At 40.8% G+C, this 22,549-nt stretch overlaps 1 protein-coding gene across 2 annotated transcripts; it reads left to right on the top strand.

Moving 5' to 3' along the window:
• Window positions 1–4,142: 4,142 nt before the first annotated feature.
• On the top strand, window positions 4,143–22,418 carry POPDC3 (popeye domain containing 3). Of its 2 annotated transcripts, none has more exons than XM_023254205.2 (4): window positions 4,143–4,277; window positions 18,819–19,555; window positions 20,483–20,591; window positions 21,602–22,418. In XM_023254205.2, exons 2-4 carry the CDS (start codon window positions 19,071–19,073, stop codon window positions 21,881–21,883), a joined length of 876 nt encoding a protein of 291 aa, XP_023109973.1. In that variant the 5' UTR covers window positions 4,143–4,277; window positions 18,819–19,070; the 3' UTR covers window positions 21,884–22,418. The 2 variants fall into 2 exon arrangements, with proteins under 2 accessions (XP_023109973.1, XP_044913824.1); XM_045057889.1 differs by lacking the exon at window positions 4,143–4,277 and adding an exon at window positions 14,200–14,457.
• The last annotated feature ends 131 nt before the right edge of the window (window positions 22,419–22,549 follow it).

The following is a 22,549-nucleotide window of genomic DNA, read 5'->3' as shown; positions in this document are numbered from 1 at the left end:
TCAAGTGTCAGCGGGGCTGTGCAGAAAAGAAAATGGACAAAGGAGCTCTCTCCGACATAGTTGGTAGGAGTGTAAGCTGCCGGGGCCACACTGGAGGATAATTTGTCAGTAGTTAATAAAATTAGAATGGACATAGTAATTTATAGCATGGTGACTGCAGTTAATAACACTTTATTGCATATTTGTTTTTTTTTTTTTTTTAATTTTTTTTTCAACGTTTATTTATTTTTTTTTGGGACAGAGAGAGACAGAGCATGAACGGGGGAGGGGCAGAGAGAGAGGGAGACACAGAATCGGAACCAGGCTCCAGGCTCTGAGCCATCAGCCCAGAGCCTGACGTGGGGCTCGAACTCACGGACCGCGAGATCGTGACCTGGCTGAAGTCGGACGCTTAACCGACTGCGCCACCCAGGCGCCCCAATAACACTTTATTGCATATTTGAAAGTGAAGACTGTAAAGCTTAAAAGTTCTCATCCTAAGAAAAAATTCTGTAACTGTGTATGGTGATGATGTTAACTATAGTTATTGTGATGATCATTTCACAAAATAAACAAATATCAAATCGTTGTGCTGTACATCTGAAAGTAGCATCATGTTATATGCCAATTATACCTCAATACAAGAAATTAAAACATAAAATGATCGTACCCAGAATTCCACTTCTGGTATCTACCTTGGGCAGATCATCACTCATGTGACCAAGGAATCATGCACACATTATTTGCTTATAATAGCAACAAAGTAAACATTGTTAAGGGGATAGATACATTGTGATGTACTAATAATATGATAAAATCATGCAGTAGTTTTAAAGAATGATTATGTAGGAAAGGAAAAACAAGCTCCAATTACTTTGTCTGAGAAAGAGAGCTGACAAATGTAGTTTGATGCCACACAATATACATTAGTATATGATGTTCTATTAATGTATTACTTGTATAATGAAAGATTCATAAAATAAAAAGCAAATAAGGAATATAGAGGATATAGAGAAAGAGAACTATGCACAATTATACGGGGATTAAAAAAATGAAAGAATCATGGAAGAAAGAAGGCAGGAAAGATGAAAGGAATGAAGGAAGGAGGGAGGGAAGGAGGAAGGAAGAAGCAGTGCTGGTGAACAAGCCAGGCTGGATTCACATCTGGACGCAGGGGCAATTCACAAGCAAATGCACAAATCTCAGGGACTAAGGTTTAGAAGAGGAACAATTTGAGGTCAAGGAGGAGGAAAGAGGAAGACTCTGGAAGCCTCATATTAAAGCTTTCCCAGAGTAAGTGGATTAAAAGAATCCTGGTTCAGTACTTAATCTGCTCCTAATTTCTTTATCACAGTATTCCTCACACTGCTGTTGCAACTCTGAGTTGCATGAGCTCAGTTGACTGTGGTTCTGTCCGGCCTCAGAGGCTTAGCCAAGAGAATATCCCAAAGGACCTGAAGGGATGAAACCTATAGATTGTGGACACATAATCTCTGAAGTAGAAATGCAGCTGGAAAGGGGCACCTGGGTGGCTCAGTCAGTTAAGCAACTGACTTCAGCTCAGGTCATGATCTCATGGTTTGTGGGTTCAAGCCCTGCGTCGGGCTCTGTGCTGACAGCTCAGGGCCTGGAGCCTGCTTTGGATTCTGTGTCTCCCTCTCTCTCTGCTCTTCTCCTGCTCATGCTCTGTCTCTCTCTCTTTCTCAAAAATAAATAAATGCTAAATTAAAATTTTTAAAATAAAAAAAAAATGCAGCTGGAAATCCTAGGGAGCCCTAGACCTGTGCTTGATCTATAGGATATCATTTCATAGGAGTTTTTGTTTCAGAGAGACTCTGCAATGAAGATCCAGGCAGGGATATGTATGTGAAGGAATAATAAACAGAAAAATCAGGATGCAAAAGAGCAGCAATATTTAACACAAAATTTTCCAAGGAAGGCACAATACCATGTGTACTAACATGCTGAATATCTAAACAACACATATAAGCTGTACTAGTTACCACAAACTGAATGGCTTAAAATAGCACACATTTATTAACTCACAATTTTGGTGGGTCAGGAGTCCAGGCACGACTTAACTGGATCCTCTGCTTAGGGTTTCACAAAGCCACAGTTAAGGTGTCCTCTGGTCTGCGCTCACATCTGGAGGCTTGACTGGGGAAGATTCTATTTACAAGGTTACTTAGGTGGTTGACAGAATTCATTTCTTTGTGTTTGTAGAACTGAAGGCCCTGACTTCTTGCTGGCTATTGGCTGGAGGCTGCTTTTAGCTCCTAAAGGCCACTTACAGTTCCTGCTACGTGGACTTCCCCAACAAGGCCACTTATTTCATCAAGCCAGAGATGGCAGTCTCTAATGAGAGTCTTTTGTAACGTAAATGAGTCACAGGAGTGACATCCATCACCTGTGCTATACTTATTGTTTATAAGTGAGTCACAGGTCCCAACTGCACTCAAAAGGAGGGGATCCCACAAAGGTGTGAAACCATTAGGTGCGGGAATCATGGGGCCACCGTAGCATCTGTCATACAAGCACATCCTTGCTGCTTCTGAGTTTTTAAATTGAACATAATCCTTAAAAAATGTGATGTGCAACACCAAATAAGAAGTGAAGTCTAAGCCCAGAGTACATCTGGTAAACTTGTGACCTTCTCACTTCCCTGGCCATATTTCAAATATATAAACATATTTGAAATCTTGGACTAGATCCAGTTCCAACTATTATTTCAACATTTCTGAGTAAATCTCTAGAATGAAGGTAAGAGCAAAGACATAGCAGTGGACTGCTTTCTAACTATGTATAGTGTGTAGGAATATGGCTTTTTTTTTTTTTACCCTCAGTTTCAGCACAGTTAAAGGAGGTTAATTTTACAGTTTATATTAACTACTTTTGCAGTTATTCTGGGGACAGAAAGAGACATTGATTATTCAGCAAATGTTTGTTTCTGGAATGACTGTCCCCATTGTGGTTATACGAAGGGCGAGTGAGGGTGCCGAGAGAAGGGACCAGAAATCCCTATGCAAGTTATGTGTTTGGCTGGCCCCTCACGGACCACCCTATGGTTTGATCACCGACACAAAACAAAACTTCACTAATTTCATAGGAAGAAAAATACATTTGAGCTTTGCCTTAAATTGCATGCATTTGGTTTAATACTAATTTGAACTTTTTTAAAAAATCATTTGTATTTTTAAATTGTTCCTTCTATGGTTGTCTATGCTTTTCACCCATTTGCTTTTTTTGAGAAGCCCACTGATTTGAATCAAGAAGCTAACCTTCCCTAGCTCCTGGGTGGCTCAGTCAGATGAGGGTTGGGCTCTGCCCTGACATGTGATAGCATAGAGCCTGCTCAGGATTGTGGCTTGCCCTCTCTCTCCGGCCCTCTTCAACTTGCAATCTCTCTCTCAAAATAAACTTAATTTTATTTTTTATTTAAAAAAATTTTTTTTTGATGTTATTTACTTTTGAGAGAGACAGAGAGAGAGAGAGAGCTCACAGCAGAGAGGGCGCAGAGAGAGAGAGAGGGAGACACAGAATCTGAAGCAGGCTCCAGGCTCTGAGCTGTCAGTACACAGCCTGATGCAGGGCACGAACCCACAAACCCGTGAGATCATCACCTGAGTGCGTGAGATCATGACCTGAGCCCAAGTGCGAAGCTTAACCCAGGCGCCCCAAAATAAACTTAATTCTAAAAAAAGAAATTAACCTTTCTTTGTCCTATACACCCCAAATTTCCATCTCCACTGTGGTCATTTATCTCATCTTGTTTGTGGTGTGGGGGGTGAGGCGTGCGGAAAGGAGAGGGCACACAAAGAGTTGCTTTTCATCCCAGTCATCAATTCCAACGCTCTCTGCCTAGTAGAACAGCGAATGCTAGGCTTATTTTCTAACCGTGATCAGTGTCCACTTGGGGAAACCCGTCTTTGCAAACTTTGGTCCGCAGCGGCCGCCCGGTCTATCGGCAGTCCTACAAGCTGGTGGCCGCGCCGCCTGCTCCCGGGAAGCTCGGGCGCCCCGGCCCCAGCGCGCCGGCCGCCGCCGCCCCTGCCCTCCCCCTGCGCCCCGGGGCGCGCGCCCGTGCCCGGCCCCCGCCCGCGCCGCCGCGCCGCACCGGAATGGGCTGCGGTCACTGTGCGTCCCGGCGCGGGGCGGGCGGCGGCGGCCGGGTGGGCGGCGAGGAGCGCGCCAGCCGGGCGCTCGGGGCTTCGGCGCCGGCCAGCCGGGCCCAGCGTGCTCGGCTGGGAAACTTCTGAGGGCGCAAGGCCGGAGCTCGGCGCAGGGCCGGGGAAGGAAAGGTAAGGAGGGGAGCCACGGGGCGCGTCGGCTGCCGCCTCCCGGGAGCTGTCCGCACCATCGCACCTTTCGCGCTTCGCTGCAACTTTGCTGGCGCGGCTTCCACCCCGGCCCCGCCCCGGGGTGTGGGCTGTGTGGCCGCCGACCCCCGGGAGCGCTTTTGCTTCGCCGCGCTGTGTTCCGCGCCGCCCCTCCGCGCCCGGCCCCGCTCAAGCCAATTCGAGCCCGGGAGTTCGGGCGGCGCCGCTCGCAGCTCCGCCGGCTGAGGGTCCGCTGCTGCGGGCTCCGCGCGCGCCGGCCGCTGGGAACTCCTGTCGTCTGCCCTGGGGGCGAGTCTCTGCCCCGGATCTTCCGTTAGTCCCACTCTTGCCCCAGGCACCTTGGAGCCCAAGGAAAGAGACTGCATTTCCGAGGGAGAAAAGCTGGTCCAAGGGGATCCCTGACCGTCTTAGGCTTCACCTTGGGGAAGTCGTGCAGCGGTAGGGAGTTCCTGTCCCTCGTCTGCAAAGGGCCCGACTAGGGTCAGTGTTTTCACACTGAATTGGGAACACTGGAAAGCTGCCTCATCAAAGGTCATGCTGACCTGTTTTCTCTATTTGGGGATTCTCCTTGCAAAAAAAAAAAAAAAAAGGAGGGGGGTAACAAAACCACTAAATTACCCCACCACCAAGGTCGTTTACAGAGGTATAATACATTTTGAGGGTCTGTATTTTAGAAAAAGATTAAAGGCACAGTAATGGGACTATGGCAAAAAAAAAAAAAAAAATTTTTTTTTGTTTTAGCCAGAAGACATTTGCAAAAAGTGAAAAAGTTCTACATGTGAATAATAAATGGAAAAGTAGAATTAGAAGCCCACTTTTGAACATAATTTGATTTTATTTAGTCAGCGGCAAGAATGGGAAGTGTCCCTTCCGGACTTTTTATTCTAACTCTTGTAGTTAGGTATTTTGAATTTGTAAGCTTGGACAGAGCAATTGCATCTTATGGCAGCTTTGAAAAATTCTTGGTCTCTGCTTATATTAAGGTTTGGTGGTGGCTGTTTTCTTTTCTGTTACCAGGGACTGGTGCATGCTCATGTCCCTTGTGTGACAGTACACTACAGTAACTTGGCATTGTTCTTTGTGGCAAAAGAAAACCAAACAAGGACTACATGAAAGAAGACATAAATAAAACAAATTGGCTCTCTTTCCACATGTGCAAAATGAAGAGGTCTGGCTGATCCCAGATGATCTTTAAGGCTTCCTTCCCTCAAAACTGGAGAGTTTAGGATACAAATACAAATCGCAATCTAGAGTAAGACAGTTTTCTGTCCTAAAATTTTATACACATAAACTGGGAGGCACTGGATACTTGAGTTTCTGCAGTCTCCACAGTGTCTCAAAATAGCTGAATCATTGTGCATCCTGTGCTTCTAAACGGTGACATTCTATGCCATTAAATAAAAATGTGTCATGGAAAACCAAACTCTTATGCTTCTTATGGCAAGACTGACTAATAGCATTGACCCACTGGAGCATTCACATCTGCTTATCTTAAAATAGTCAAGCTCAAGAATGGTTGGGATGGTTATGAAGTGTTTGCTGTAATTATGAGTGTAACAACACGTAAGCAACGTGGCAGGCAAGAAGTTTCAAAACTGCTTTGGAAATCTCCATGATAGATCTGCAAGCCTGCAAATTGCAGTTGAAATTGTTTTTCCCAATTGTGGTTGTTGGTCAACAGTGATTATGAGCTATAGAGAGTAAGAGTTTACAAGAGTATATTGAATCATTAATTTGACTTTTTAAAGGAAAAGGGGAAATGTTTCTCTCTTTTATCTAAGTAGTTATAGGAAAATGTCTTAAAGTAAAAGTTTTAACAGGTATTTTTAAAAATTAAATAAAAAACCAAAAGTTGCTGACTTAAAGCCCCTGCATCAATGCTGGATCCTCCTCCAACCCAAAGAATACAGGGATTGATTCACACAGACCCAAAGTGAGATATTCTCATTTTGTGTTCTTCAACAGAATCATAATCTCTGGTGACTCTTACACACACCATGAAATGGGTTCTAGAAAGACAATCAACTGGTTGAGCCTATGCAAAAATCTTCATTGCTCTGAGCCTCATTTTTCACTCCCAGCAATGCTGATACAACTACTAAAGTTGCACAGTTTTTGTGACTCCTTAAAGGATCAGTAAATGGAAGACCTAGTGCCTGGCACATAGTATGAGCACAATTAATCATCATTTTCCCTGTCTCCCTTAGTAGGTGTTGTGTTTATGGACTGAGCAAACTATAGTATGAAACAGTAGTTACAGTTTTTGCTTTTAATTTCAAAAACTCTGTAGCAAAATCTTGATAATTGTTGAATCTGAGTAATGGGTGTATTGAGATTTATTATATAGTATTTTCTCTGTTTTTATATATGTTTAAAATTATTCATCAGAAAAAAATTTAAGTATGGATCTGGGAAAAAACACATAAAATACATTTCTAATCTTGCCTTTCATTTTAAATTGCAATTTTAAAATTATTTTGCATGGACTGGAAGGGTAAACACAATTATATATAAGGAGTGAGTGGGTGGAGAATGGTACCTGAGAATAGTCATGGTGATCTTCAGTTTTTTGTGAAATTTTTTTTATTATAAAAAAGATTTGTTAAAAGACAGTGATGTTTTTTACTTCTGGTTGTTGGGTTCCTGGGTTTTAATTATTTGGGATTTTTGTATTTAAAAATTTTCAAATTAATACAAAATCACCTTATTGTTTTATGAAATTATTATAAAGAATGAAGACAATCCAGATATATACAAAGATAAAAGTAAAGTAGTATCCCACCATCCAGAAATCATCATCTTTGACATTAAGATGGTTCTATGTCTTTATTTTCATTTATACAAATAGAAGGATATCGATCATGTATTAATTAATACATATGTATTAATGTGTTACGTGCTACTCCAGGGACACATAACAATGTTCTAGGGTTTGATTGCCTGTTTGTTTGTTTTCAATCTTTGGTGGATATTCTAAAAAACAAGCTTGTTTGCATTTGATTTTTAAGACTTTAGACGATCTCCTAAAATGTAGTACAGTATTTATTTAAAAATTTAGTATGCAACAACTGACTTTAAATGAGTTTTAAGTAGCCTAAGTTTATTTGCATATCAGAGATATTTTTAGCTACTTAAGATAGATCTCATAATTTAGAGTAGGCTTAAATTGTAGCAACATTTGAATTTCACTAAAATGCAAGCTCCGGGAAGGCAGGGATTTATTGAATTATTGCATATTCCTAATATTTTCCTGGCCATTTGAAAGTTGATGACACAATTATGTTTGTTTTGAAAATAAGCATCAATGCCAATGCAGTTGAAATCACAGGGAACAATGTGAGCATAGCACACATTTTGTGCTTGCTCATGCATCATTTACTCAGCCAGAATACCAGGTGGACGCATTAAACTATAGCCAGTTGACCTAAGCTAGGTAGGAGTACACAAAACACAAATACACATATACCTGAAACATCTAGCAGCTACCTTGGTTCACCACACATTATCCTGTGTTTTGCTATTCCTTTGCACCTGTGAACTTTTCTGTATAAAAACACATTCCTTGGAGCGCCTGGGTGGCTCAGTTGGTTAAGCATCTGACTTCGGCTCAGGTCATGATCTCACAGTTCGTGGGTTTGAGCCCCGCGTCGGGCCCTGTGCTGACCGTTCAGAGCCTGGAGCCTGCTTCGGATTCTGTGTCTCCCTCTCTCTCTGCCCCTCCCGCACTCGCACTCTGTCTCTATCTCTCAAAAATGAATAAACGTTAAAAAAAATTTAAAAAAAAAACACTCCTTTAGCATACCAAGAATGTCTAAGCCTCTTGATTCATAATGTCAAATAGTGCATGCAAAAGGAAAGTTTCAATATTGAAGAGAAACTTGAAATAATCAAACATTGTGAAAGAATCAAGAGAATTTGTGTATTTCCTGAGCAGCAGAAATAAGGGAATAATCCACATTGCTATCCACAGGCAGTGCCGCAAAAAGAGAAACCTCTATGGTTGGAATAACTTCAAGTATTACAAAGCCAATAACAAGGCTGAAAGAAAGAGAAGAAATGGAAAGATTGAGGAGCATGTGGATTCAGGACCAAACAGGGAACAGTCTCCCACAGTCAAAGAGAAAGCTCCTGTCTCCATGTAAACACCTTGAAAGGAAATCACCATACCCTGCACACGTGCTCCTTTTCGCACTAGTAGTGGGTGGTTTGGTTTCAAACATCACTGACCCTGGTGTGTGGTCCACCTGCTTATTTAGCCAGAAAAAAATGACCATAGCCATTTAGCTGGGTCACATGAACTTGATAGGCATGTTTGCCAGGAAGAAACATGAGGACCTGAACTAAATAAACATAAGAAAAGTGAGTTCATTTGTTGCATATAAGTCACTTGGAAGAAAGGGAAGGGGAAGTGTCTACCTTTGATTCATATCAAGGGGAGACTGTTTCATGGATCCATGGGTCCGGCTTGTCTTGTGTTTTCATCAGGAATCTCCGGTGAACTTCTGCCTGACTTGGTAGCAGCTGCTCAGAAAGGGATGGCCTGCTCGTGCCATTTCTAGCCTGTGGAGAAGTCAGAAGAGCTTGAAGCAGAGCATGGAGATTGTTGTTGTTGTTGTTGTTGTTGTTGTTGTTTTAATGTTTATTTTGAGAAACAGAGCGTGTGTGTGAGAGTGGGGGGAGGGGCAGAGAGAGAGGGGAGAGAGAATCCCAAGCAGGCTGTGTCCTGTCAGCACGGATCTCGGTGCAGGGCTTGATCTCACATACCAAGAAATCATGACCTGAGCTGATATCAAGAATCGGATGCTTAACTGACGGAGCCACCCAGGCGCCCCGGGGATTGTTTATTACAAGCGACCAAATGACATACATGAGAAGAATCGGTTTACTGTTGTTTCTTCAAATCAACAGTTATAGGACACAGTGATTCAACATAGGACCCACCTTCCCATCCGTGTTGCTCAAAAATTGTAATTTCTTAAGAAGATATGTAAGTTCATTGAATCTAGAACAGAAGGGAGAAAGGGAGAAACCAAGAATGTTTGATTTGTTCCAGTAAGTCCAGATACTTAGACTACAAACTGTACATGAAGCAGTGTGTCACAGTGGCTAAAAGGGCAAATGGTTGCGTTATTTGCATCTGTCTGCCTGGGAGTGAATCTGGGCTGCATCACTTGTGTGTCCTTAGGCAACTTACTTCACTTCCCTGTACCTCAGTTTTCTCATCAGTAAAATGGGAACAATAAAGCTGTACACTTCAAAAAGTCGTGGGGATTCATAATATTCATAATATTTTAATATTTTAAATATCTTAATATTTTAAATTATAATATTCATAATATTTTAAAATTCTTAGAAATGTGTCTGGCACATAGTAAGTGTTCGGTTAACTGTTAGATGCTGGTGATAGTAGTAGTAATAGCAGTAAATGAGGTTAAAGAAGATGGCAACTAGATACTGCATTAATTTCCCATTGCTCAACTCCTCTGAACTTGGCGGAGTCACACAATTAGAAGAATTACAGAGCTCTCTGAGTGTAGTCTGTCTTTTGAGTGTGACTCTCCAGATGTGTCTGAGACCTCAAGTATTTGCCCTGTCTGTAGACATAAAGTCCATATGTATGGCTCAAGTTGACCAAGAACTGACGAAGCTGGAAGTCACCCAAGGAAGCGTGGTATTCCAGGAATTCTAGAGGTTGTGAACGAATGACATAATGATTCTGGAAATTGCCCATGTGACCAGAGGCTTTATAGTGTTGGGGCTATCTGATTCCATGAAGGGAGAACCTATAATATAGTCCTGGGAACCACAGTGAATAAATGTAATTCCCAGGGCATCTCTCAGTGTCTTGTTTTCCACACCCTATTCTTTAAAAGTATTACTGTTCTTATCTGATTGTCCAGACTTAAATCTAGCCAGGATTGAGTGTCTTCTGCTCCGTTGATCTGTATTCCAACTCCATCTAAAATGTAGATTATTAGATTAATGAAAAGCCTTGTACATAGTGAGTACTCATAGTTGTGTGTTTTTGTTTGTTTGTTTGTTTGTTTGTTTTCTACTGTTTCGTAACAAAGTACCACAAACTAGCAGCTGAAAACACCACAAATCCATTATCACACAGTTTGGGTTGGATTTTTTTTAGATTTTATTTTATTGTTTTTTAATTTTTTTAATGTTATTTTTGAGACAGAGAGAGAGACAGTGCGAGTGGGAGACGGGCAGAGAGAGAGGGAGACAGAATCCGAAGTAGGCTCTAGGCTCTGAGCTGTCAGCACAGAGCCTGATGTAGGGCTCAAACCCAAAAACTGCAAGATCATGACCTGAGCCAAAGTCGGATGCTTAACCAGCTGAGCTACCCTGGGCGCTTAATATCACACAGGTTTTGTGGATCAGGAGTCCAGGCATGGCTGAACTGGATCCTCTGCTCAGGGCATTGAAAGCCTACAACCCGGGTTTCAGGCACACTGCACTTCCCTTTAGAGTCTGGGGTCCTCTTCCAAGCTTTTCAGATGGTTGGCAGAATTAAGCCCCTTGCAGTTGTAAGACTGACATACCCATTTTCTTGGTAACTGTTAGTTGGGGACTTCTTTCAGCTTACAGAGCCTGCCAACCATCCCTTGTCTTCTTGCTCCCATAAGCAGTTCACAACATGGTGTTTGCTTTCTTCCAGGCCAGTAGGAACATGTATCTCTAATTTTCAGTCCCTCTCCAGTTCTACAGTCTTATGTAACTTAATATAATCGCAGGTGACTATTCCAGCATCATTTACTGTATCATGTTATCTAATCAAGAAAGCATCTGTCCCATCTCATTCATAGGTTCTGCCACACTCAAGGATAAAGGATTATAGCATGTGTGCACCAATGAGATAGGAATCTTGAGTGCCATCTTACAATTCTGCCTATGTGATAAAGTGAGAAATCAGACGCAGATGGAGTTAATCAATGGACTTTAGATAAGATGTGAGAAGCAGAGAAGTCCAGCATAGACTGTAGGCATGTTTTCTAATTTTCTCAAGTCTCAAGAGAAGCCAACCTCTCATTGGTATGGAAGGTCAAAGGCATACTCTAGCCTAAGGAGCCTAATGGTGCATGAAGAAACTCATATGTTATATGAAAGCAAAGGCTGGTATGGACCCTATGAAATCCAGAAGGCCACAATTCAGTCTCCACTATGAAATTTAGGAGATTATCTGTCTGAGATTTCCAGCGAAAAATAAAACTGTGATAGAATTGCTTGGCAAGAGGAAAAAGTAGCGACTTCCTTGGTAGGATAAAGAGGCCAAGAGCTATAGTGGGGTTGGCCACCTATGTAGGCAGAAACCAGATGGTGATATCTATGCCATGGATAACATCTGATGACTGTAGCATATGAATATTGTAGCCAATATCATTTACATTTATATCAACTCTGTTCTTAATCTTAGATAATTCTTCCATATTTATGCACTTATATTATACATTATACATATGCACTGTTTGCACAGTGTCATGCCAAATCTTTTTCATTTCCTTTCTCTGTTACGTGAGAGGCTCTAGGCCAGCACTGTCCAAGAGAAATATAATGTGAACCACATATGTAATTTAAAATTTTCTTTTTTAAAAAATTTTATTATTTGTTTGTTTGTGTGTTTACTTATTTTGAGAGATGGGGATAGAGAATGCATGCACACAAGCAGGAGAGGAGCAGAGAGAGAGGGAGAGAGAATGAAGCCCAAGCAGGCTCCTCGCTGTCAGCACAGAGTCCAGTGCAGGTCTCATACCCACAAACCATGAGATCGTGAAATGAGCCAAAATCAATAGTGGGATGCTTAACCAACTGAGCCACACAGGCATCCCACAATATTAAATTTTCTAGTAGCAACATTGAAAAATAAGACAAGGGTGAAATTAACTTTGATGTTTTATTTAACCGACCATTTCTAAAACATCATTTCAGCATATCATCAAGATCAAAGTTATTAATGACATATTCTTTATCTTTGCTCTAAGGCTTTGAAATCCACGTGTATGACACATTTCAATTCAGACCAGCCACGTGTGGCTAACAGCTACCACATTGGATAGCACACCTCTAGAGTTCTAAGCCCTCTGATCATGGGCATTTAATTTCAACTCTCAATTCTCTCTGCACTCACTTTCTAGATAATCTTGCCAACCCCAGTATTTCTTAAGTATTGTTCTGCGTAATAGTAACTGCTAAAGATCCTTCCATCTTCCCCGTTATCTTCTGCTGTGAACTATGTTGCTAGGCCAAGAGTATTAGGTTACTTGAGGATAAAACCGTGTTCCCCTTTCCTCTAATTTCTTTCTGAACTTTGGGATCTCTTACAATTCCAAAGGGTCTTCAACCCTTCTTTGTTCCTCTATCTCAATAGAAACACTTCTTCCTGTCACTTCTTCCTCATAGTATAATATATGCTTTCCTTTCTTTCTAGTCTAACAAATAAATCCTTGATTCAGGTATTGGTTAGATCTCACCTGGGCTTCCTGTTTGTTCCAAAACTGTATTCCGAACACGGCTTTTATACCCAAGCATTTTTTGTTCTTATCAGTCCATGAACATTTATTGAGGACTCGCTGTGTTCTAGACAGAGGGAAATTCCATATATATTTCTATATATATGTATATACACATACATACATACACACACACACATAAAATAACCAAACATTAAAGCTGATATTTTAAATGTTTGGGGTGTCTGGGTAGCCAGTTAAGTGTCCATCCAACTCTTGATTTCAGCTTAGGTCACGTTGTCTCAGTTTGTGAGTTCGAGCTGTGCCTTGTCAGCGCACAGCCTGCTTAGGATTCTCTCTCCCTCTTCCTCTGCCCCTCTCCTGCCTGTGCTAGCGTGCACACACTCTCTCTCAAAATAAATAAACTTAAATAAATAAAATAAAATACTATGTTCACTTGAATATGTACCCCGACTAAAAGAATAAACAAATTATGATGCTTTAAAAAGGAAATACATATAATGGTCAATATAACGTGATGGAAACCATGCTGACAGGTAATAAAGGCCATAAACATTCAGAGCTAGAAGGTGCACTTCAGGCCACCCTGTTAAGGAAAGGCTACTGCAGAATATCCACCAGCCTGGAGCCCTCTTGGACTGATGAGTGCTGAGGAAGGAAAATGCCTCCTCACCTGAGCAAAGCATGCAAATGAGAACACAGAAGGAGAAAATGTGCCTTTACAGCAAATTAAAATTAGATCCTTTACTCCACAGAATGTTCTGGTGTCTCTCACTCAACCCCCTTGATAGTTCTTCACCCTGGTTGTACATCAGAAAATGCCAGTGGCTGGGCCCCAGCACAGGCTGTAAGTAATTAAGTAAGCAATTTGAGAGTGGGGCCCCTCTCACAACCCTGGTGTTAAGATCTACAGTCTTAATTCAGTTCTACCACTCAGCTCTGTATTTTAACTCATGCTAGAAAAAGTCTCCCATTCCTTATCATCTAGAGTCATGTTATTTTAGAGCTAAAAGGGACCTCACATTATTTTGTCCAACTCTTTCATTTTACCAAGGACGAAACAGGTCTAGAAAGATTACAGTCACACAGCTATTTAGGGGCACAGCTAAGACTAGAACCTTTCTTTTAAGTAATAATGCTAACTGAACACACTAGACACAGAATGGTGCCCTAACACCAGGACTACCACCCTGGGCAGACAGTGAGGGATCAAAAACACACAGAGTAATCAGCATAGAAGCACAGCCAGGAATGAACAAAGCTGAGGTCCTGCAAACAAGCAGGAATAATTCAGAAATCATTCAGGAACAATGTAGAATAAAGGTAGAATGTAGAATAAATTTTAGTGTGCATAATAATCAACTGGGAGCTTATTAGAAAGGTGTATTTCTGGGTCCTTCCCAGCTCAGTGATTCTGGCATGGGGCCAGGGAAGGGATAGTCTACCAGGCCACCCAGGTGATTCTGATGTAAGTGGTTTGAGGATACCTGCTGGGAAGCCCGAAACACTAATCATAGGTAGAAGATTATTGTTGGCTTCCAGAGACTGGCTTCTTGGCCATGGGAGAGTAAAGACTCAAGGGTGGGCTGGTTATGGGACTACATCTACCAGCAGTAGGAGGTCAGGACACAGAGAAGAATAAGAGATCGCCCCTGCAGGAATGAGTAAATTTAGAATTTAAAATGTAAAGTTGGGTAGCAGCCAAAAGTAACATTTGTATGTCTGTCTTCAATTGTAATCCTCTGGGTGAAAGAAAGTTTTTAAAAACTATATTCTGCGAATGGCTCAGTTCTGTAAAATATAAGCAACAAGTACAGTCATTCCATGTCTATATTATTTTTAAATTTGCCACGAAGTTTTAAGATAGATTTTCTCATTTGAATCTTCTAGCACCTGTCAGAGTAGACAGAATAGGTGATATTACCTCTGTTTTACTAATGAATAAACATGCCTGGGTTCACCTAGGTGGCAAGGAGGAAACTAATGCCTATGTTTTCTAAATCCTGGTGCTGTGGAAGCAGAAAAATAAATGTGGTTTAGACTGTGAGCTTCAGAATCAGGCAGAACTGGGTGGAATTTTAGTACCAATATTAGCAGTGTGACCTTGAACAATTTACTTACCTTCTCTAAGTCTTAATTTCCTCATCTGTAAGATTGAGATATAATACCTTTCTTATGGGCTTGTTGTGAAGATTAAATGAGATAGTTTTTAAGTATGTCTGGCACATAAGTCCTGAGTAAATGTACCTCCTTGAGGAGAAGTAGAGAAAACCAGCTTTAAGTAAATTATGATTTTGCATATGAAACACATGCCAAAGTTAGGACCTCTTCCAATTAATTGGTAGAATATTGATGGAATTTTTATCTTCTGAGTTGCCTAGCAACCAACACTAACTCAATACCACTAGCTATGAGAGTTGTTGTTTTTAATCAGATTAAGTATTCAGCTGCTCTAAAGGAACTCAATTTGTAGGAAGACGAAAGGATTCCCCTATGAATCTGGAGCTGTGCCAGACATTTAAATAAGTAGTGTCCCAATTCCTTAGTGATTCTGTACTGAACTGTCTTGGATGTTGAAATATTCCCTGCTTCTTTTCCCCTGGGTGGCAGAAGATGTTACAACATTCATTAAATTGGATAGAGAGTAGGAACGGAGAAGGCAGAGTCCTTGCACCTTGAAACCAGCATATTCAATCAACATTCATTGCATGCCAGGAATCAGAAATACAAAACCATTTGTCTTTGCCCCTTAAGAATTTCAGAGTCTAGGAGAGGCGGTCAGTCAATGTTGAATAATAGAGTAAATTATTTCATGAGCGGCTTTCCATGTCTATTTCCCTGGCTCTACCCTAAACATTATGGATTGAGCAGTGCGAGTGGATATGGAAGATCTTAAATATTCACTGTTAGAATTATTATTTTCCTGGCAAACCCGTCCTGACGGAATATCCCACTGTCTCCCAACACATTCATGTCAGGTTCGCAGCCTTAAAAGGCTGCACTTCCTGGTGGAGAGCACAGGGAGCTGAGTGGAGAGCGTCTTCTCCCTTGCTGCTGTGACTTACTGCCTCTTTTGCCTGAAGCCAGTTACTCAGACAATCCTGTGGCCTGCTTTTTCCATTTGTAAGCAGGGCATGATGATTTAGATTCTGCTTCTCTCGTGGCAACAAGTGTGATGCAATGAGATAATAAATGTACGAGTTCTGAACAGATACGTGCAATTTCTGAGCTAGTCTTAATCATTTGGCACCAAGCTTATGTCACATTTCAGGTAGCACCCTTGTACCTTCCTTTAAATTTCCTTATTCCTTTATAACCCAGGGCCATACGATTTAAAGAGTAGAAAAGTGGCAGGTTGGAATTACTGTGTTTATTTGCACTTGATGTTGCCTCCATCATTTTGTATGTCCGTGCGCTAGCTTCTTTTGCAGGGAAGATGGGCGTTTTTTTGCCTGAGAAATCCATCTTGCCCCTCTGGCATTTCAGCGTTTATTTACCCAAAAACATGACTTAAGGCCTCCAGGCCTTTCAAGCAGGCAGCTGGTTGATGAATCATGTTCGGCGTTCCTATAGTACTGCTGGCACATGTCAGAGGAACACTCATGCCCGTCACCTGCCCCTGTCAGTTCTTTCTCTTCTAATAAAATACATCTGTGTTGGTGACTGAATAAAAACACCATGTGGAGAAAGGCTGGGTGTGGAGTAATTTAATCAGGGCAAGTCAGCACTCTGAGTTGAGCGATACAGTGTCAAGGATAGGAGGATGGTTTGGTAGCAGCTTTCGGAAACAGGAGCCACTGGAAAGGGCCGGAAGCGCGGTGCCTGTGATCATAATGGGTCACGGTCCTGGAATGCAGGTGGCCCAATCTATCCCCCCAAGTCAGGGTCTTCAGGGCACAAGATTCCCATAAGCTCCTTTCGGAATTGCCACAAGGGTTTTGCATGGCCTTTTTCTATTAGCATCATTTTAACATTTTTGTTGAGGATTATAAATTTTTAAGGAAGTTCAAACCGAAGTTCAGAGCCCTGCCAGCAGTGCTTTTAACATTGGCTTTAGTGGCTACGTTTGGTATCCTGAGGAACTGATTAATTTAAAACACCCTCATTTTAAAAGTAAAACAGCAGGGAGACTGACATTTGCAGTCTGGTATTTTGCCGTTCTCACTGCTCATTGTGTTTAAAAATTTGTTTTCTTTGTTGTGAATATCCAGTAGTATATATAATTTTGTGTTGTGTTTAAAGAGGAGAAATTAAACATGTTCAGGGTGCTGGTCTGCCCCGAACCTCATCATCTCACAGAGTGACAGGGGGAGGCAGTAATTAGGGGCCACGGGATGTTTAAAGTGCCTTGGAGGGGCGCCTGGGTGGCGCAGTCGGTTAAGCGTCCGACTTCAGCCAGGTCACGATCTCGCGGTCCGTGAGTTCGAGCCCCGCGTCGGGCTCTGGGCTGATGGCTCAGAGCCTGGAGCCTGTTTCAGATTCTGTGTCTCCCTCTCTCTCTGCCCCTCCCCTGTTCATGCTCTGTCTCTGTCTCAAAAATAAATAAATGTTAAAAAAAAAAATTAAAAAAAAAATAAAGTGCCTTGGAAAGTAGCTTAAGTAAAAATAACAGTGTAAGTTACAGGTTTGTTGTTTTGTTGGTTTTTCTTTTTGTAATGATTCACCTGGCAGTGTTCTTAAAGTCGTTATTTGCTGAGAAAAGAATCACTGTCCAAGATGAAAAACCAACAACAGTGGCTCCTTTATTTCTATCTCCAGTCCTGTTGGTGATCATACTTACGGTTCCCTTTTTTACTTAAGTCATTTTCACGTCTATGTGTTTTGTTTTGTTTTTTCCTACGAGACAAGATCTGTGCTATCTGATACTTCATTAACAGGTGTTCTGGAGATAATCTAGCCCCAAAATAAAAACACTAAATATAGCACTCAAGTTCAAGGCTTCTGAATGTTCTTATGACTTAAAAATTCAATCTAATGGATGCTTCACACCGAAACTATTTATTGTTAAGAAACCTGGTGGTAAATGATACACATCCTACAGCTCCATCATCCTGGTTAAATCCCTCCTGACTCAGATCACACATTAGCATTCTTACCATATGGCTCAAAGGGTAGAGAATATATGCGCAGAGGAACAAGTCGGTAACATTTTTTGACCATCTGGTAAATAAATGTGTAAGTAGCAGGAATTTTAATATTTATTTAGTTACATGGACGCAACCTTTGACCTGAGACAGGCTCTAACACAGTAAAGTAGAACTGAATTTACATTTCTCAAATATTTTTTATCTAACTCATTAAACATATTCATAGTCTACTATTATGCTCTTAAAATCCAACACCTAATCATGTGTTTCTTATGTTTATTGTTTTATCAGGGCTCCTTACAGTGCCTAACTTAAAATATCTTTCATGAGAGGCCACATGTTTGGGTCCAGCATACAGGCTTATGTGCTGAAGTTCTGCTCTACCCCAACCACTGTGCAACCTGGGATAAATTACTTGACCTCTCTGAGCCTTGAATTCTTCATTTGTAAAGAGAAAATAACATTGTCAAACAGTTATCCCTCAAAGGGTGGGCCATGAAATGCCATGGGTTGATACATCAAAATCATGTGGGGGGTATTGTCAAAATACCAACACATAGGCCTCACCCTCAGAGATTCTGACTCAATATGCCTGGAAACAGCCTAGAATCTGTATTTTTAGTCACTGTCATAAGTGATTCTGAGGTACACTGAGCTATTATTATGAAGACTAGTTGATTATAGCACCTAGTTTCCTAGGAAAATATGTGGGTAGCTAATTCTAACAAATACTAAAATTCTGTAAATAATTTGTTATTATTATTAAGCATAACCCTAAATATATAAATTTTATATCCTAGAAACTTAACATTTGACAGCATTCATGCTTAAAATATTCCAACTTCACAGAAAATAGGGTGTCAGTTTGAAGGCTGGTGATTCATTAAATATACCTCTCGATTTTTGTGTAATTAGATCCTTCCTTTTTTCTTGTCCAGGAAACCACAAAACATTTGTGGACTAGATCTAAATCAGGAGCCCAAACGAACTTAAAGAAGCTCGCATGGGATTTTTAGTTTCTCAAGATCCATACACACAAAACCCTTAATCACTACAACTCCATTGCCCAGGCTTTCGCGGGTTTCCTAAAGACTTTGCGAAACTCTGATGATGGAAAAGTGAAGGACTTAATTACTTGCTTCGATATCATTCGACGTCAACGGAGAAGTGAACCAGACAGTAGTACCGCCATGGAAAGAAATTCAAGCTTATGGAAGAACCTAATAGATGAGCACCCAGTCTGCAGCACCTGGAAGGAAGAGGCCGAAGGAGCCATTTATCATCTCGCCAGTATTTTATTTGTAGTAGGTTTCATGGGTGGCAGTGGATTCTTTGGGCTCCTTTACGTCTTCAGTTTGCTGGGTTTGGGTTTTCTCTGCTCTGCCGTCTGGGCTTGGGTCGACGTCTGTGCAGCCGACATATTTTCCTGGAATTTTGTACTGTTCGTCATCTGCTTCATGCAGTTTGTCCACATTGCCTATCAAGTTCGCAGCATAACTTTTTCTCGCGAATTCCAGCTATTGTACAGCTCCCTTTTCCAGCCTCTGGGGACCTCTTTGCCTGTCTTCAGAACAATTGCTCTGAGCTCTGAAGTGGTTACTTTGGAAAAGGAACACTGTTACGCCATGCAGGGGAAAACCTCCATTGATAAGCTCTCCCTTCTTGTTTCGGGAAGGTTTGTACTCTTGCTGCTTGCTCTATCTCAGTTATTTCCTCTGTTAGTTACTAGCTGGTGTTTCTTTCTGCTGCACTTTTCCATCTCAACAGAGGATAATATGTGGCACGGGGAGGTACGAGAAACCCCATGACACATACGTAGGCATTTAGAGTGCATGCTGTTATTTACTTGAAGCAGGATATAATCTAGAGCCTTAATATTTCTTCTTAGAAATAAGATGAACAAATGGGTTTGTCTGCATGTGCTGTTTGTTTCCAAGGTAATCACAGAGGGTCAGGAAGAGGATGATGCCAGCTTGAATGAACAGAATACTTATGTTGGCATGCAAAGTAAATAGTCTCTGATAGGGTGCTCTTTTAGGTAATACAGAACATTTAAGGTTTATAATGATCGATGTTTTTCGGAGAATTCTAGAATTGTCCACTTTTTACAAGCAGGGGGTGCACCATGTTATATTTATATTTGTATGTAAATTTTGAAAACAAAGTTTGGGGAAGGAAACAATAATGTGATGATTCATGTCTTTAAGAAGTGTAAACATTTAGTTTACAGAGGCATTTACAGTAGTACTCCTTTATGTTCTTCAGTGTTCTACTAAATTTAAAATCTGACTGAGCGCATTGAAACTTTTTCTGGAAGTATAACGTATGCACACAGATGGGCCCATGTCATCAAGGTACACCGTGACATAGTTTCTGATGAATTTCACCAATATTCCAGAATCCTAACTGTGTGAGGAATATCAGTCCATGAATCTTACAGATTTTGTCACTTACTAGCATGCATGAGTTTAAGATTCATCCTACGAAATTTTAAAAGCCAAAAAGGTTATGAGAGATTTGAAATACTGCACTCTGCACTTGCCCCCAATCATGTGCTTGCTTTCTCCTTCTCTCATAAGTGATGTTCTTTGTGTTTGGGTAGGATTCGAGTGACCGTTGACGGCGAATTTCTGCATTACATTTTCCCCTTCCAGTTCCTGGATTCTCCCGAGTGGGACTCCCTGAGACCCACAGAGGAAGGCATTTTTCAGGTAAGGGATAACTGGGCCCACAGTGAACACTGCCTCTCCCAAACAACGTTTGTTTAAAAACAGGCAAACAAACAAAACAGCAGGTGACAGAGCAATTATTTATACCCAACTCTGGAATGTACTTTGCAGGATACACGACTTCCCGGTTCTGTTTGACCCTTGCTGATGACTGTCCCTGTACAGGTCCAGTGACACAAAGAAGAATGGGCATTGTGTATGACAGAAAGGAGTCTATGATAGATATTCTTAAATTTTCTTCTGCTTAACTGCATATATGGGGATTAAAATATGATTAATTGAGATTTGACTGTAAATACTGCCATTTTGACGGTTTAGAAAAACACCAAGAATTTAAAAGTCTGCCCTTATTACAAAGTAAGTGATGCTTAAAATTTTAAATGCTAATAGATTTCAGTTATTCTCCAGCAAAAAAGAAAAGAGAAAAAAAGTGGCAACCTTACTGTCACTACTCTGCTACTCTGTCTGGTACTTTTGAAAGGTAATCATTTCAATGGATTCTACCTATTATGGTGTATTGATTAATACATGCAACATACATGTGTGTATACAAATATAAAATCATATACATATGCAGAATAGGTAAACACATTGTGCTTTGTACTGCAGAAACAATTAGAGTTAAATGTCTGCAGTTTGGGGGGCTGACTTGGAAATACTTCTCTAACCATTAGCCAACTTTATTAGGTTTTCACATCAGGTAGCTCTCACTTTAGTAAAAGGCAGGTTTTAAATAGTTAAATTGGAAACGGGCACAACATTGTGATTGTTTGCATTATAAATTATATGTGCATATATATATGTACATATATATGTAGTATAAATATATATAGTAGTTTTTCTCTGTTTTTACCATATATTGTGGGTCAGTGAACTTTTTTAACCTAAAAAATCAGCCAGTGAAATTTATTTAAAACTGGGGCAAAAAAGAAGTGGCAGAACTTGTCTTGCTTCCTAATCTTCGTCTTCTCTGTGGCCTTACGTTTTTGTAGGTGACCCTCACAGCAGAGACTGATTGTCGATATGTGTCTTGGAGGAGAAAGAAATTATATTTGCTCTTCGCTCAGCATCGTTACATCTCCCGCCTGTTTTCAGTTTTAATTGGAAGTGACATTGCAGATAAACTCTATGCCTTGAATGACAGAGTATATACAGGGAAAACATACCACTACGATATTCGGTTACCCAACTTCTATCAAATGTCAAGTCCAAAACTACCCAAATCACCCCTGACAGAACATTTCCGGAACTCCAGACCGTATTGTGATAAATGACTTTGAAGTGTGAAGTTTTTTAATTATAAAAAGACTCTCTTCATCATTCCCCAGATGAAATACAGCGAATTGTGCTCACCAGTATTTTTATAACTCAGACTCTGAGGCAAGGTGCCGCTGCCAGCTGCTTTATTCATCTCAACTTTTGCGTTGCGAATAAAGTTTACAAATTTCTCTGTATTTCTTATTGGAATAAATGGGGGGGGGATGAATAACTACGGGAAGTTTGTCCTTTTCTGTGTCAGAACTGGGAAATGAAATTTTGCGTTCTCGAATATTTCCTCAGATTTATTCAAATCTTATGTCCTGCCCTATTGAGTTAGGCACTGCTTCTCAAGAAGCAGCCAGAACGTACTCTCAGCATGAGAGCAGGTTGCCACCGTCCACATCAGTGTTTCCAGAATTCACTTTTTGCTACAGCCTCTGAGGAAAGCAAGATGTAGTCTTGTGGTGGGCAGCAATTATTTATTTTAAATGTAAAGTTATTTAATATGAGTGGAAAGTAGAATAAATGCAAGAGATGATAACATGTCAATCTTGAAGTCTACTTTATTGCTGCAGTAATCTATCAGCTTCGTCTTTACAATAACATATTTTTAAAAAGGCATTTCATGAAAAACAAAGCTGCATGATAATTACTGAGTAAAAAGAATACCCATGAACAAA

The sequence above is a fragment of the Felis catus genome, chromosome B2 (genome assembly GCF_018350175.1).
Source record: "Felis catus isolate Fca126 chromosome B2, F.catus_Fca126_mat1.0, whole genome shotgun sequence".
Taxonomy (NCBI): Eukaryota; Metazoa; Chordata; class Mammalia; order Carnivora; family Felidae; genus Felis; species Felis catus.
The sequence above is the reverse complement of the archived record's forward strand: the minus strand, read 5'-3'. Positions and strand labels throughout refer to the sequence as shown.